The following is a 17,923-nucleotide window of genomic DNA, read 5'->3' on the forward strand; positions in this document are numbered from 1 at the left end:
TGGTGTTACAGTGTTTGCATTCTCCTCCATTAAAACACCAGTGGATGAAAGACTTTTTGAAAGAGCTATGCTCAGTCCTCCTTTAGCGTTCCTAAAAAGTGGAGATTTAAGGCATACTGAAGCTGTCAGCACGTGGTGGTTTTTCCTTTAATGTGTCAACCATCTTCATGAGCTCAGCACAGAGAGAGGACTGTGAAATGTAAAGCAATATTTTATAAAAGAGAAAACTTGATGCGAGACGTGTGAGTGATAAACTAGGAACAAAGATATGAAAGTACCAGATAGAAAGTATTCTTAAAGTTTATTGTCTGGGTGCCAGTTTGGGGAGCTAGCGTAATTGAGGCTCCCACATTAAACACTTTCAGTTATTGTTTATAATGTGTCTGTTCATCAGATGGTGGTTTATGCTGGTAATTATCATTTTTGTGCTGGTTTATTGTTGTTTAACCGCATGCGAGATGGCTCTTGGCATTTCTTAACACCAGCTGTATTTGTCAAAGTTAGGAAGGTTTAATCTGCCATCATGGCTACAATAAAAGTGTTGAAATTGCAGAGAAATGCTCCCTCGGTTTCATTTTGCGCTGTTATATCACAGTATGCCATGAACTGTTGCGTTCCTTTTTTTTTTTGTTACGCTCCGGGGCCACGTAAAATGCTCCCGAGGGTCGCCTCTGTTGTGCAGGCCGCACTTCGAGAATCATGGAGGTACGCTAACACAGACTGCAGGGTTTGCTTTGTTTGAGTGCATTGTAGTGCACAGGTGTTCAAGTTGTTGTGTTCTTCTTCTTAATAGAGAAAAATCTGAAAAGACACAGAATTTCATCATCACCATAGAAACATCAGAGCATTATTCTGTGTAAACGCTTCATGATCGCGACCCTTTAGTCACTCGTAACCCTCAGTGCTTAATTAATTTTTTTTATTTTTTATGTTCGTGGTTATTTAACAGGGACAGTGCATGCTAATTAGCACAAGGATAAAAAATATAGTATGTAAACATGTCAGATTGAAGCAAAACTGCAAATTTACATCTGTAGTTTCTGTTCTATACAACATGCATAACAGAGGACTAAAGAACAATACAGGAAATGCACAATGCCAAGGTTGCTTTAATTTAACATAAATGGTTTGCTGCCCTCAGACTGCGAGCTGTTTGTGACAGAGATTCTTCATGGTGAGAACCTGAGTGAATCTGCAGAAGAGACACGACAGGTCCTGCTGAATAACTTCAGGGTCGTCCATTCAAGGTATGATTTTATCCTTTCGAAGAAGCTCTAAATCTGAGGCCCAGAAACCTACTTTTAAAAGTAATTTCAAAGACACCGTTATCTAATTTTAGCTGATAATGCCACACAAAACCCTTAATTGTTGCTGTAATTGCTTTAAACACAGTTTGCATGATTACATTTGAAGGAGCTGATTAAGTCTAATGGTGTCACCTTCGAGACTTCATTCTTGCTCTTATTGTTAAAACAGCTTTTAAAGATCTCGTGCAATAAACTTTTCTTGATTGAGACAATTAAATGTGATTTAATTCTTGAGCATGAGCCCAAAATAGTGAACCTCTTGTATGAAGTACTGGTGACAGCTTACTCCGGAAGTCAGTACTGCCTGCACTGCATGATAAGAGACACAAGCTCTGCTATAGAATCCTTGTGGTTTTGTGGTCTTCTGCCTAAGAAACAATTACTGAATTTCAGAAGTAATGTTGGAGCGACGCTGTCTGAAAATGAAAGCACAGAAACCTTTGCAAGTCACTGCAAAATGATTTGTACCTGTTTTGGTTTTGCAGAAACCCTGAGGAGTTTCCTATAAGATGTAAGTAACAATCTCTTAATCTCCATCACATACTGTGTAGTTTTTAAAGATGAGGCCATAAAGTCTTTTGTTAATTGTCTCTCTTAGTGACATTTCCTTTATCTCTCTGTTTCACTCTATCACTACCACCAGTGGATTTAAGGGAAGATGAAGGCTCCGATGACAACCGCAGTTCCAGCCTGGGTCGCTCGGCCCCTTCAGACGACGCCTCAGTAGTGTCTGACTACCAGGAAGATGGAGTGGGTGACTGTAAGTTAACAGCAGTCCTGATGGCTGGTTCCTCCTTTGTGTGGGCTATTGTAGGTGCACTGCAGAAATTTGTGAGAGATGTGTGTGTTTCTCTGTGCACGGCAAGAAGAAAACAAAACAACAACAAAAAACTGTTCACTTTAGTTTATGGGCCACATACAGCCCAAGTTCATCTAAACTAGACCTGACCAGTAAAGTCACTGAATAATAATATGTTATTTTTGTTTTCTTCAAGAAACAATAAAAATGCAAAATGTTTATATTTTGCATTTCCCTTAATTTTCTACTCTTTTTATGTGTACATTACAGGTCACAGATCATAGTATAAAGACATAACACCTTCACAGAGGGTGTTTTGTCTGCGTTTTAACAACCACCAAAGTATTACATTTCACCCTGAGCATAGATGTGACTATTTGTGTTTCTGCTAAAAGGCTATAAGTTGCTTTAAACAAAAGGTAAAGAGGAGTTGTCACTGTGTTGTGCCCTTCTTTGTCATGAGTGCAGGCGTTCCACAGAATTCATTCTTCGACCTCTTCTACTGACCATATTTAGCATAAACATTGACATTATCATATCTTCCACCCAAATCTGTGACAGGTATTCGGGGGAAATTTGGACTATTGGGAGTAGTCATAGCAAGCCTGAAATGAGAAGTTTGTTTTTGTGTGTCTATGTAATTGTTGCATGAATGAATCAGTCGAGTGGCTTTGGTTACAAAAATATTGCTGAGGCTGCTGCCACTTCTACCTTTCACTTTACAAACGATGTAGAATTGTTTAGTTTGCTCAGACTCGCTTTTTCAGCGCAGCTAATTTATTTCATGTGGCCAATGCAAATGTGCACCTTGAATCATGTCTTTCCTCAAGAAAGCGTCAAAAAAGAAAAGGAAGAAAGGAGAGGGAGCAAACTGAGGAAAGTCTGTTGTTAATAAATTTCTTTCAAAAGAAAAGTGAGCTGCACGACTTCCAGGTTAGGAAGGGTTTAGCTAACAGCAGGTGGTAAAGACAGCGAGCCTGTGTTAGACCGAGCACAAGTTAAAACCATGAAACGGATGGCCCTTAATTTCAGAAACGGCCAGAAAAGCAGCAGCAGGTGCATCTCCAAATGAAAGCTTAGCAGCACTGACATCAGGCAGCATTATCCTTTATTGTATGTTGCACCAATGGTTCTCATGGCGGTATGCCATGGGGTGAGCAGGGCATTTTTGTACAAGCCTGTTGGTTTCAGGCTGATGAAATATAATTTATATCACAATGATAATGCCTCTTGATTTGACAAACTTTACTTGTGTAGCGATGGGGTCGTTTATTCAGCCTTTGCCAGTTCTAATGAAGCACACCATCAGGCAGCACACCAACATACCTGTGTACACTCTCAGAAACATTTTCATGTATTATTAAATCACCCAGTTTATATCAGCCACCATTAAACTGCCGTATCTCTAACTTTCGTGTTTAATCATTTAAAAAAATGGTAACAGAAAATAGCTGTTATGTCATTTCATTGCACATATCATAAATCTAATTTATTCTTATTCATTTCAACACACCATTATTAAGCTTGCTCAACCACAAGGTGCTGCAGTTTCAGTGTTACAGTTATATAAACATCAATGGGTTTGAACTATTAATTAAAATTTTACAATTATCAAGATAATTACATTACTTACAATTATTATGGTGTGCCTTGAAGATCTGGTTTGACCTCCGAAAGCAAAACTCATTTAACCATAAAGTAATCGTAGACTAAAGTATGGAGAAATGTGTGGAGTTTTAAACTATGCATGAATGCATCATATGGACAGTTCATTACAGGCTAGCCTAATGACCACTAGACATTGTTGTAAATAGCCGTCAGCTCAATTGTTTATTTAAAAAATATGCACGAGAGATACGGATGGCCCACGGAGATTGCTTATGAATAGTGCCTGGAGTTCTGCGCGCTAAACCCCTGAAATGTAGTGTTTACACAGATGATACCACTTTATGTGTGTAACAGTGCTTTAAGAGCACCTTTATCCTGCCATTGTTATTTTGGTACCCTGAGTGACAAATACAGTATATACAGTATTTAGCAGATGGAAGAGAGCAGCACTTCATGATGTTTATAGTTATAAGGCTCTCATTCTCATGTCTGATGCCTTGTTGCACTTAAACACAGTACTTGTTATGTCGGATCACGTGGACGTTTAATCACTAGCTGTAGCTCTTTTTCACACTGTACTTGAAAAAAGATGGTTTAAATGCTTTGCAGCCTACAAACAGACCGAAGCTACGTTCTTACAGCTACGGTGAAATCTTAAAGATGATTTAATAATAACTGTGACAGGAAACAACGCAATTTTAAGACACTATCCCCCGCCATCCTCACTGACACACCTACACCTCACCACAGGATGCGTAGGTTTCTCTATTTTGGCGCTTGGCCTTTTTAATTAGAACAGAATAGACCACGTGTAAAATTTTCCTTCTTGCTGGTGTCCTACCTCTCTGCCAGGCTCCTTTAGCTCCTCCTTCCTCTGCTCTTCCTCCCTTGGTAGTGTGCAGGTAAGGCCATCCTGATGCTGGTGCAAAAAAACGGCTTGGGGGTGGGGGGCTGTGGTGGCTCACAAAAGCCTGAATGGTGACCTAGAGCTCCCTCCAGTGGCGGCTCCACAGCTCAGCTCCCGATCCTTGCACGTGTGTACTGTGGGAGGTGTTGAGGCTGCCCACACAGAGAGGAGGCTTTGTAGCTGCAGGCTAATGCAGTGATTGATAGAAGCTGAGCCCCTCTATTCTTCCACAACCGGGTTTGAAATACAACACTGTACCTGAGGGGCCATGAGTGTTCCATCCCTCTCTCCCTGTATCAATCTTTCTTTCTATCTTCCCTTCTCTGATTCGCCTCCCTCCCATTCAGAGTTTTTGTATTTCTGACGCTATGTGCCAGCTAATAGCCCTTGACATGACATGCCGCAGGTGGGCATTATTGCCTCTGCTGCCTCAGGTGCCCATCTCCGCTGCTGTTTTAGCGTCTTTCTTGAGATAAAGCAGGGACGCATGTGGAAATTCCCAGTCGAGAAACAGGAATATTTCCAGTCATTTTGGCGATACCGGTATTTAATGCCAGCTGGATGAAGTCGAGCACAAATCCCCCCGTTTATTTATTTGGAAACGGCTTAATGAGCTCTTCTGCTCACAGAAGAGTAACCGTCGCCTTTACTGGGCAACTTTGGAAAAATAGAGAAAACAAATCACGGCAGATGGTGCGAAGATAGCCGACAATAAGACCGCGATAATTCATTTTTTGAAATTGTTCATTTTACAATAAACAAGAGGACATTTGCTTTGTGGGAAACAAACAAAATCAAAGTATGAAATGCTTAAAAAAATTTTCCCTTAAGGCTATAATTGTAACACACCAAACTACAAACGGCGCCGTCTGTTGCTGCAGAAAGCGATAGTTGTTAAAGCTCGAAAACGCAGTCACGCCATTGTCTGTGTTGAATGTGAGAAGAAGCCAATTATCCCGAATCGCCGTAATCAGTTTTTTAATCCCCTGTTTGTATTTTGCTTTGATTTAAAAAAACCAAAAAACGCACACACATTGTACTGTCAGATCGATAATCATAACATTTGACTTTGTAAGACAAATGTCCACCTTGCAGCGCTCTGTCTTTTATTGCTGGGGGACGGCGACCATGTTAGCATAGTGAATGGCCTGTGTCCTCAGTAAAAGGGCATGCGGAGTTCATAGTTCATTCTCTGTTCACTGCCAGCTGAAAGAAATGGTTCACACTTCTCTGCCGGGCGGTCTGTTTCAAGAGGGAAGAGGGAGTGTTTGTGGGAAATAATGGCCCCGGCGCTTAATGAAATCAGCCACATTTTAGGAGGAACAGTTAACCATGATATTCGAACTTTCTTTTCATTCAGAGGAATCGAAAATTAATGATAATTTTGTTGGATTCAGAGAGTAGCGATAAGGAGAAGGGAAGGTAGAAAATTGAGTCTTCTCTCTTGAGTTTAATTGTGTCGTTCTTTTTTTTTTTTTTTTTTTAAATCCTACTGTACACAATGGAGACTTTGTGACTTGGAGGATGTATTATCCGTGGTAATCGACTGCCTGCCTTCGCTGCTCTGTGTTCCCTAACCAGAGAGTGAGTGAGTGTGAAGTCGATGGCTGCTTCTACACGCAGGAGGAGCCTGTGCCGTTTGATTAGATGCGGTGGCCTGTTGTCTTCAGCGGACTGGGTGACACCAGATTTGTAATCGCTGACAGGAACAGATGGAGCCTCCATTGTTAGCCCGGGTTGTCTGCATGGTAATGTGAACTGAGTTTCACCCGCCGACCGCACCGGTGACCTGACCGCGCCTGCAGCCTCACCCCATCTACGTCTGCCCGCTTCAGCACCCTCCACCCTTCTCTCTCTCTCTCTCTCCCGATGCTGTTTGAGGCTCAAACACCATTCCAGCACATTATGCATACATAAACAAATATAGGCACAAAATTTCCCCCTCTGGCGTGCAAAAATCTCTTTAACACACTCACTTAGACCCCAGGAGACGGTGTGTGATGTGGGGCTTTTAGCCCTGTCATGCTGTTTGCAGGTCAAGTTTACGAAGTCGAAATCGCCTGTTTGTTTTTCTTTGATTGGGGAGCACCGCTGGGCGCTCGGGGATGTTTGCTGGGAAGCTGCTGCGATGACAGAGCACTGCAGAAAGAGCTTTGTTTCAGGAGGCGTGCAGGAAAAAGATGGCGCTTTTGATACGTATCCCTTGTCTTCTTTGTGATTGTGATGATTCTAGTATCATGTGCTGTACAGCCTGCATTATCTCAGGTGTGGCAATAAACATTTTAAATTTTAAGATTATTTAATCTGAAATGTAGGCAGGAAGGGCTGCAGCTTGTTTTCTAAAGAAAAAAAATAGGAGGGAATTAGCTTTTTTTTGATCAGGCAGCTAAAGTTTTCAGGTCTACAGTCATGTTAGACGAAGAAAAGCAACATATCCTTGAAATGGGAAAGCTGGAACAAGAGGAGCTTCTGTTTTCAGTCGATAAATTGATTAATGAACTGATAGTTTTGGCTGCAAACGCAGGTGTGCTCTTATGGCCAGTGTTAAGAATGAAGGAAGGTGACTCGTGTTAGCGATCGCTGCGCTGGCCCAATTTCCTAAACCAATTACTGGCACAAGAATGCGGTAGGATAACCAATTTGAAGTTATGTCTCGCTGCTGTCGCCTATTTCTCATTTGAATACGAGGAGCCAAGTGCACAGTAACAACATTATTACACGGTGCCAGTAAATAGAATATTAAATCTGAATTCTGTCAGTTTGGCCGAAGCTGGAAAAAGCTGTGTAATGTGCAGTGTGTTTGAGGAGGGTGCAGCATGCCCTGCTCCGTCCCTTGGCTTGTGAGGTAGAAGAAAAGCGATGCCTGCTGACGGATTGATGCCCCATTAGGGGGTTAATCAGCAATGTTTAATGTGCCAACTGGCCCTTGTCTGTGTTCGAAATGAAGTCACAGGGAAGGAGGAGGTTTGTGGGTAAATGTTGAAATATGGCTGCTGAGCTGCTTCATAGCAGTTTCTCTTCTTTCTTTTAAATCCACCTGGAAAGTATTTCGGGTCTGCATACGTGACCTGCTTGCAGGTTTGTCGGCCCGTCTGCCCACTCACTGAACTTTTGACCTTTGGCCTCTTTGCTTGGCCAACCCGTGACCCGTCTGTGCGTGTGAATAATCGCCCACGCCGTCTCAGAGCACACCGAGTTTCTTCGGATGTAGCCGCACGCCGTGTCTGTCCGTCAGAATATCCTCCCGGAGATTCATTTCTCACCACGTTCATCGGCGTATGGATTTTGTGACATTTGGGTAGCGGCTGCTCGTTTGCGAGGAAGCGAGGAATATGTTAATGACCCTCCCCTCTTCCTCCTCGTTCTCCGTCACTCTCTTTTCCTCTCCTTCTTCAGTTGGTGTCTGTGTGCTTTTCTAGAAGCACACACACACTCACACACACATTACGAGGCAGGCGCAGGCTCTGTGCATCGCTGCGACTGCTCGCCATCAGGGTTCAAAAGTTCACGCTATTCCCCGAGGGCTACTGTGCTGCTGCAGATGCTGATAGTCTTTTCTTTCTCCCTCTCTCCTGGCTGCCTTTCTTTCCCTCTCTCCCTCGCTGTTTACACTATTAATCTTGTACACTCTCTCTCACACACTCACTCACGCTGCCTGGCAAGAAGAGAGCGGCTTGAAGGGGGGATTTGGACGTATTTAACCGAAGGGCATCCATCACTCTCATCTCCGGCTTCACCCCCACCCACCCACACCCACCACCACCACCAAAAGCCGCACGGTGTAGTTTTCTGCATCCTCCTGGTTTGAAAGCCCCGTGATGCAGCTCTCCTCTCATTTGCTTTGTTTTATTGTCGCACGGCATATAATTACATCCCTCCGTTGCCTCTAGTGCGGCGGCGCCGTGCTGAAACCTAGGGAAAACAGGCGAAGGTAAATGTGCAGCAGTCCATCTGTAAAGAGGCGCATAGGCAGAATGCAAAGTGGGAAGCCGGGGCAGGGTGGCTCCTAATCTCCCCCAGAGCTGTCAATGTCACAGACAAATAGCAAAACTATCAGATGCGGCGGGTTCACCCAGAGGTTAGCGTTCCCAGGTACCTCCTGCATTCACTCCCTCTCTTTCTCCCCCTTCCTTGCAAATGAGAATTTGATTTTGCCCTCCACTGGAATCCATTTCTGGAGATGAATGAAGTTTCAATGCCAAGCCCAGGTGGCCCCGCTGATTTCTTAGGGAAATAAATGGGGATGGGAGAGATGTGTTGGCCTGTACACAGACAGTGACACGGCGGCTCCCGATGCCTCTGGGATCCTTGTGTTTAATTGTTGCTGTAATGTAGCACTTTAAGGTCATTAACTTGCCCTTGTGGAGTTATCCGAGCATGTCGAGGATGCATCCCTCTTTACTCCGAGCTCTCCACACGGCTGGGAGAAGTCACCGCTCTGAGCGTGTGCCAAGTGGGACAGGGCTGCTGTGGGCTTGTATGCTGTTTTAAGATCGCTTATCTACAATGGTAATTTTTCACCTCTGAGTTACAGCAGCCTTTCCCGTGAGTTGGCTCATCTGAAAGAAATCAGGAGTCGAATAGAAATGGTTAACTTTAAAATATAAATTCCCTCCAGTACTAATCACAGTTAAAATAAAAACTTTTTTATGAAATGTAAAATAAACATAAATTTTTACGGTTTTAGGCTGTTTTGCGTAATTTAATATGCTGAGTGTAATTTTGGTTGTCGCTTGGAAAAATAGTTAAAAACTGAGGGCAAACATTATTTTAAAACTTGACCAATACTGCAAAAACATTCGCTGAATAATGATCATCCTTACTGTTTTATATTATATTATTTTTTTATGAGTTCATTTGTATATTGTCAAAAAAATTAGTTTTAAATGACTTCCGCGGCAGTTACTGTCATGGAGGCTGATTTACCGTTTCCCTGCGAATGAAGCTCGACTGACGTGGTTTCAGCTTTTTATTTCCTTTTTTGGTCTTTTTCTTTCCTTTTTTGGTTTATTTACTTAATATTACAATATTATAAAGAAATCCAAAAAGATAAGAGCAAAAAAGAAGTTTTAAAAAGTTTGTAAATGATTTAAAAAGAAAGAAATCTAGTTGATAGTTATATAATTACTTGGCTTTGTTTTTAAGAAGCTTTTAATGTTTTAAATAAATTTGAATCATTTAGCTGCTGCCATGATACTTTAATTATTTGTTTTATATATTTGTTATTATTTGCTGTTTTCTTCAGCAAAACATTTTTTTAAATACTTAAAAAGTGCCAAAATCCTTCAAAAGAAATCTTTATTTATGGGTCATTCTTCTTTATGAAAAACTAAATTACTGAAACCCTAAAACATAATTAATATATCAGAGTTAAGTTTTGCTTGTCATCAACAAAATTTAAAGGATAAATCAAACTAAAAAAAAGTTTTTGTTTGAAAAACCTGCTCATTATTAATAAATAGTAGTATTAATTTCATTATTAATTAATGTGAACAGTTGTTTTGATTTAAATGAATCCACATGAGCTAGAACAATCAATAATTTGGTCCTCTAAAATAATTTAAACCAAATAACATTTTTATTTTAATTATAAGTCACCGAATCAAATTTAATTAAGATGTTTTTTAACGAGCGTTCGGCCTTATTTTCCTCCACAGAATCCTTTTTCCGTCACACCTGTTGCCAGCTGGATTTGCCGGTGATTTATGATTGAAAATCGTAAAATATAACTTTATTTATTGACATGGTGTTTAACAGCAGTGGCTATAAATAGGAGTGCGTTATATAAAATGGTAATTGGTGTGAGATATTGCTCTAAAATCGTGGTCCTTTCTTTAAAATTACATTTAAAGCATTTAAGCGGCGATCACAGGAGCATTTTAAAGGTGCAATAACTGTACATTCAGAGGGCAAGTGTGCTGATTTTTTTGTGAGTGTTTTTCCCTCCAGGCTCTGCCGTTGATTGCGCTGTATCCCATTTTTATCGCAGAGACGCAGGCTCCTCTGTGGGCCCGAACTCCTCCATTGTTGGTATTTATATTCTTACGACTGTTTCTTTCTTTTTCTTTTTTTTTTTTGGTCTCTGTCAGCGAAGCAGCTGAAAACCATCCCCAGCGATTAGAGGATCATTGTATCTGCAGTTAAGCATTTGAATAGTGGTAGTAAATCTAGAAAAGGGAAATTCAGGGTCGCTGTAGACGCTGCTTATGGCTGCCCAGGGGGAAGCCGATGTCACATAGTAAATTTAGCCCCTTAGTGTCTTTACAGTGGCCGGCCCGTGATGTTTGAATGTAGGAGTGGAGCAAAACCAAGAATGACTTAACATCTATTCCCGCGTACGGGCACATAAATATATATTTTTTTGTTCTCAGTTACAGAAAAACAGAAACAGTAGATAACTCTCTGCAGATGCAGCCTAAGCGAATGTCCTGAATCGAAATCAGTCAAGAAGTGCAATTAAATATTTGCAGAAAAGTTTTTATTCTGTTCTGTCGCTCAGATCTCGAGTCAGATTTTTTATTCGGACCTGACTCATATAAAAAAAGAAAACCTTAATCACTCCTGCATACATTTCTGATCCTTTTAAGTATTATTAGACGGTGATACAGCTGTGATATAATGCACTGTGTGTTTTCTTTGGTTCAAACACATGCATTAGGAGGTTCTAAACATGGTTTATGTATCGATGACTGAAGTCCTAATCAAATCAGGGGGAGGGAAGGAGGGCAGGGAAGACACTGTGCCCTTAACCTCAGTGCCTCTCAGTTTCTCTCCTCCCTTCTGACGGCCGGCTCGCTGGAGGGATGTACTGCAAAGGCCTCCTACTGTAATGAGGAAAAATGTATCAATTTAGCCTGGCGTGTGCGCAGATTGAGCGCCAGGCGGGTGAAGGTGCACCGAGTGAATCCTTTTTCCTAATCAAGGACGGTATCGAAGAGGTTGCGGTCTCGTTCCCTTTCGTCTGTGGAATCAGCAGCATTCCTCCCCGCAGCCCCCTCAGGGCCGGGGAGCCTCTCTCTGCCTTCTGTTTCACCTCATCAGCAGAGTTCACCCGGGGGTCAGGTCCTGCCCCCCTGATGCTGCATTCACTGCAATACCTCTTGCATCGTAAGGCGCTGTGAAAGCACCTCTTGCTCAAGGACTGAGCGGAGGAGAAGGGAAACATATGACAACTTTCTGCCCTTATTTTACACCTGTGCTTCTAGGTGGGTCACCACTGCACAGATATGTATTAATCCCAATAATAATGTTGACAGATGTTTTACCCCAAAATAACAAGTAAACTCTGGGATTTTCAGGCAGGTTTTTGTCTCTGTACCTCCTGTTATTTTGTTGTGAGGGATGAGATGTATTAAATCACATCAGGGTGGTGTAAAAATGACCAGATTTGAGCAAAAGTCTAGTGTGGAGGGAAGCTGATGTTAAGGATTAAAAGCAGATGCCCAATTCTTAATTGTAATACAAGTAGATGAATTTGCAGAAACCAGTAAAAGAGCTCGCATTGAGGCATGAAAAAGAAAAATACACACAGTTATAAAAAATATGTAACAAAATTGAATATTTTTGTGTAATGAAATACATTTTACAAACAAAAAGAAATGATCAGTAACCAATGAGCAGATTTTAATTAATTAACTGTTCAATTTAAAGCAGAAATGTCACTTGGTTTTATTGGCCATTTATAATAGCAAAACCCATTATTTTATAATTGTTATACAATATAAAACACGTTTTTCACTCTTTTATGACTTTTTTTATAGGGTAATAACCGACAAGCAAGAAACAGTCAACAAATGAGTCGGTAGTAGTGAATCAATATTTTTTTAGTTATAGGCAGGTTAATTAGATTAAAGGAAAGAAGCAAGTCAGTAATCAGATATTTGTTTTATTAACTGTCTTGTCTGAGGTAAATAATAATTATAATAATAATGATAATGGTATGGAAACTGAAATTCAGAACAGTATGAGAATCTTTTTACGACGAAAAACAAACAAGTCAGTGAGCAAATGTAAGAATTGAAACACCATTTGGTTTTTACCACTAAGTTATAATATCAAAACTGTTATTTTTCAAGAACATAAGAAGTATTTTGCCCTGTTTTACAACATTTTATAGTCTGAAAATCTATAGTTAAGAAATAATCACCAAATTAATCATAAATGGCAATATTTATTAGTTGCAGACAGGCTGATGTTCAGTATTTAAAGAAAAAAACGAGCCAGTGACTGGAAATTGATTAATAAATTAATTTGTTGTTTATAGCAGAAAAGCTGGACTGTATAAGAAATATTTTTAGTATTTTATGACATTATGTAGACCAGAAATGAATCAATATTGACAATATTTGTCAGTTTCAGGCAGGTTAACGTTAGGATTAAAGAAACAAACGAGCTGCTTTAAGATTAATAAATAATTGCCATGTTTAAAGTGGAAACACCACCTGGTTTTATTGCTCAGTTAAAAAACCAAAAATTACATCTTTGGACAGCGTAAGAAGCTTTTTTATATTACCCAAAGCATTAATGCAAAATCTACAAATAATCAACAAATGAATCAGTATTGACAATGTTTGTTAGTTGCAGACAGATTGATGTAAAGGATTTAAAACAAACAAGCTAGCGATCAAACAATTATTCATTAATGGACACATTTAAAGCTAAAACACCACCTGATTTTATTGGTCGTTTTTAATACTGTCTTTTAATGTTATACGTCATAGGGTTTAATCTACAGTCAAGAAATAATCAACAAGTTGATCAATCAGTCAAGCCAATAACGGTAGAATAATTGATGAACTGGTTGTTTATAACAGCAAAGATGCATTTTTCACTATTTCATGATATTATATTGGCCAGTAATTTACAATCAGACATAAATGAATAATTAATCATTGATGACAGTTATGAGCTTACACAGTCAAATACACCAGAAATGGAAAGAAAAGAAAATCCCCATTAGAAATGCAACAGCCACAGATGTACAGTAAAACCTCTGCAGCACGAGGGACTACAGTAATAAAGCCCACGCATGACACACACCCTCACTTAAATAAAGACAGAGCAGGCACATAAGGCAGCCATTATTAGACATCACAGGCATGCAGTATTGATGGACAGGGAAAAATATTATCAGTTAATTTTTAATTCCACGTCTTTCCAAACGTTTTTTAGATCCCACTCTCAGTTACAACACACTGCTTCCACGTGAAAGTAAGGCATGTTTTTATGTGCAAAAAAACAAGACTGAATAGCATTTTGCCCGATTTAAGGCTTTTTCCCCTCATCTCACGGCGTTTCTCTCCATGTAACCGGCCATTTTACAGTAATGGTTAGAGTGGAGCCTCTGAAAGTACACGTCTCCCTGCTGGGACCGAGTCCCACCGCTGCCGTCGCCGCTCCCTGCCACCGAGCACTCTCAGAGAAGAGGCGCTAAGGGGACCTCTGGCTTTGCTTTCCATCTTCTGGAGCACCATCAACATCTTCAGAGCGTTTTTGTGTTTTCATAGCATCTTTGTGGCATTATGACCACCGTTAGATCTAATGTAACGTATTAGTCCTCCCACCCGACCATTTCCCTTCATTTTGATTCACTCTCTATCCAGGCTTTGATTGACTTTCAGCCTAACTAAAGTGGATTTTAATGAGAGAATACATTAACTCCCTCTGGTCATGCTAACATAAATCAGCCTTTTCTTGCGGGATCAACTGCTGAGCTCATAACACCATGCTGGGAGAGTGTGAATAACCAAATGAGAGATTGTGGCTTTGGCAAACCGCTGGCAGCTTGGATGCATTGTTATGTATTCATGTATCCCCTCTGAGTTTTAACACGATTTCAGGAAGGCAGCAGAATGGAGCACTTATCGGCACGCAGGTCGGCTAGCTTATAGAAACGTTCCTTTGTCGGAATCAATTAAACACATATCTCTGGTCAATTTCCATTGATTATCTCCTTACATTCGGATCTTTTCGTACTGATGACCGCTGAGAGCCGTTAGATTCAGTTAGTGCGGCCAGTAGCAACTCCTCACCTTGATTTACAAAACACGGGATGCGACTCTAACGCCACATCTATCTGCTTCTCTTTGTTGGTAATTGCACTCAGCTAAATAGGTTATGCTGAATATCAATAAATTGCCATCAAATTAATGTCAATACCAAAGCTGTGGATGGTGCTAATTAAAACGCAAAAGGGATGAAAATGAAGTCATGGCATTGCCCTGAATAATTGATAACGCAATTTATGATTTTTATGAAAGAGTGCCGTCTGTCTGCGATTTTGATGAGGCCTTAATTAGATGCATTAATGTGTCTCTCTGTGCCTGTACTCAAACTCAAACACCATGATGGTTTTGTAGGTTTTTTTAACACCCTAAATTACACATTTTCAAATAACATTACCTCAGAATATCCTCTTAAAAAAACCCAAAAGAGGTGTTAGTGTGTAATTCTCATTAAAGGAGGCATTGTTAACTCAGGACCAATCAGAGTCTGCTTATGTTTAGGGTGGGATCAAGCGGCATTGGACAGCGAGAGGTGTTTAGGTTGTGCCGCTACCCTGTGGATGAATCTTGAGCTATTGTTTCGCCGCAGTCGATGTTTGCAGCCGTGTTCACGATGCATGCAAAGGACAGTCAAGTGGAGGTCAGGTCACCTGGCGTTAAAGTGTTAAGCATGCACGAATGTTGTAATGTTTATTGACTCAAGTAGATCAGAGTGATCCTGTGTTGATTTTGCACCTCCACCTCTATTAGCCGGGCCGACTTTGCAGATAAATGAAGAGCGAGGGAAGCAGACAGATGAGGGGATTAGAAGTGGGCCGCAACAGGGAAGCAGGACCAGAAAAAAAAAATGGACGGACTGCCGGCGGATAGATGAGGTGGAGGAGCATAATGACCGCTGTTTGTTATGATGTACCGAATCAGGTTCTCTTTGACAAAACAGTCCTTAGCACCTCTGTATTTATAGTGTCACCGGTCAGTCCATCCACAAAGGCAGCCTGATGATATGTGAGCGTGTTAGTGCTGTGAGGTGTCTGGGGCTCAGCTCCGGAATGACCCGCTCATCTGTCAGGACCACAAGCCGAAGCCACGAGGGGTTATCAGATCACACAAAGGTTTGTGGTGAACTTAAATCTCAGAGATGTTGGCCTAGCAAAATGAATAAACAAATAAATAAAACAGTAACAGCTCTATTTCGCTCTCTGGAGCTGAGTTGTTTAGATGAAACTCGCTGTGAATAGATGGCAAATAACAAGTTCAGGAGTGGCCATTCAGCTGGGCTAATGCCCACTTAGTTTTCTCCTTGTTGGTGATTTTTATGAATGACACAGAGGTTCCTGTTTGTCTAACGTTGGGGGATGCTCTTTGTTTGACCCAGAGGAGCCAGTTGTGGGTTGACATGTTTGGTTTTTCCCAGCAGTTAAACAGGCCCTCTCTGAGGGGGATGGACTCCAGGCATTCCCCCTGTCATCGCTGCTCTGAATGGGGGTGTCACACTGACTCGTGTAAATGGTCTTTGAATTGTTCCTGTGTTTCAGACTAAAAAGGGAGCTCCTTCTCTTCCTCTGCTCCTCCAATCCCCGTTGACTAATGAACTCAGAGGAAGCTGAGCTTTGTTTTTGACACGTAGAAAAGCCAGGTACTCCCACTGAAACACATGGAGGAGGATGGTCTATGAGGTCGATGTAAGGTCAAGTTCCTCTCTAACAGCTAAAGGCTAGAAAATGGGAAAATACTTTGATTTTCTTCTGACAGGTTCAACAATAACTTCAACATGGAGCAGCTGGTTTAAATTGCATCTCTTCAGGCAACCTGCTGTGGAGTGTTTATCTCATATAACTGCAGCATTATAACAAAGAGAAATGTTAAAGCTACCCTCACTGTTCTGAAAAGATTACTATTCAGTGTTAGTCATGTTTTTTACCTGCAACAGGAACATTATTTCAAATACTTAAATAGTTGTTTGAGTGGTTCTGATCAGACTTAAATTACCAGATAAAATTTCTCTATACTATTTATATATCTACAAATAAACTGTGTTTCTAATGGGTATCTCATTGATCTCATTGTGTGGTGCATGTCTCAATGGAAACATGTTTCCTACATGCTGACACTTTTTAACCACATTTAGATATAAAGTCTTTTCAAGGATCTGAGAAAACAGCCTTTCACTTTTCACTCGCCAGTCAAATCTCAACGTTGTTTAACCCTCTGGAGTGAATGTCCAAATCACATGACTGATTTAAAATGACCCTGAGCAAGACACAGCTTCGCCGAGTCTTCATTTCAGCTTGTGTTGAAAGTGCCGACTTCAAACAATATACCAGTTTTACTCCTTACGGTGCAGTGATCTGGATTTTATTGACAGACTGATCCTTATAAGTCCAACAACAACAGAAATTGAAGCCAACAAAATTACTATGCTTACAATATCTATGCTGTAAATGTAAATAACAGAAGCTTTCTAGATATTTTATGATGTGATAATGATGCGTTAAACTATGTAAAATAATACATACATAATTAAACGTGTTCTGAAGCACGTTTAGTGTTATATTTCTGATCATCTCAGTAGATATTTGGGGTTCAAGTATTTATTTTAGTTTGATATTGCAAAGGTAATTGATCATAACCTAACTATCATCCTGTCATGTTTAAATTTTGACTCTGCACACTGACGAGAGGTTTTTAATCCCCACAGGAAGTTTCCTCTCATTAAAATGCAATGTGAGCAGATGAATGGACTGCAGTGCTCAGCAGCACTGTAGAAGTATTGATCCCAGTTTCCTAAAGACTAGCAGGGATGTATTTGATCCACAGGGTTAGAGACTTTATATTCTGATGTGTGTGTAGTGCCTTGAGGGAAAAAGGGAAGTTTATGTGTAGCTTATAAGGAGTTAGTGAGTAAACAATTAGTTGTTTTGTCAATTAGCTGATTCACTGGAAAAAAATGCTAACAAAGCTTGAAGTCATTTTTCAAGAAAGAAATTCGCAGATTTTAGCTTCTCAGATGTGAGGAACTGTTTCTTTTTCATTTGTGATTATAAATTGATTTTAGACAGACATAACAAGATGTTTCACGTCTGGTTGCTCTCACAGACGATGAGGATATCCCTCCAGTTGCAGCCTATGAGCTCACCAACATCCTGAAGCAAGGTTACTTGGAAAAGAAACGAAAAGGTACGACAACAGATAGACTATCAACAGTCTCTCTTTCATTTGTCCCGCTTTTTGATCTGTTTACACACAAAAAATTGGTTTCCTGTGAATAATTTCCTTTTTTTGCTTTGTTTTTTCCTTA

General features: G+C 40.5%; 1 protein-coding gene across 1 annotated transcript in view; it reads left to right on the plus strand.

Moving 5' to 3' along the window:
- The window catches only part of skap1 (src kinase associated phosphoprotein 1), a 39,251-nt gene that overhangs the window by 4,186 nt on the left and 17,142 nt on the right, over positions 1-17,923 (plus strand). The window contains 4 exon segments of the mRNA XM_025909997.1: positions 1,142-1,247; positions 1,793-1,818; positions 1,951-2,067; positions 17,722-17,802. Coding sequence (XP_025765782.1) covers positions 1,142-1,247; positions 1,793-1,818; positions 1,951-2,067; positions 17,722-17,802 — 330 coding nt within the window.

Source organism: Oreochromis niloticus, linkage group LG8 (assembly GCF_001858045.2).
Source record: "Oreochromis niloticus isolate F11D_XX linkage group LG8, O_niloticus_UMD_NMBU, whole genome shotgun sequence".
NCBI lineage: Eukaryota > Metazoa > Chordata > Actinopteri > Cichliformes > Cichlidae > Oreochromis > Oreochromis niloticus.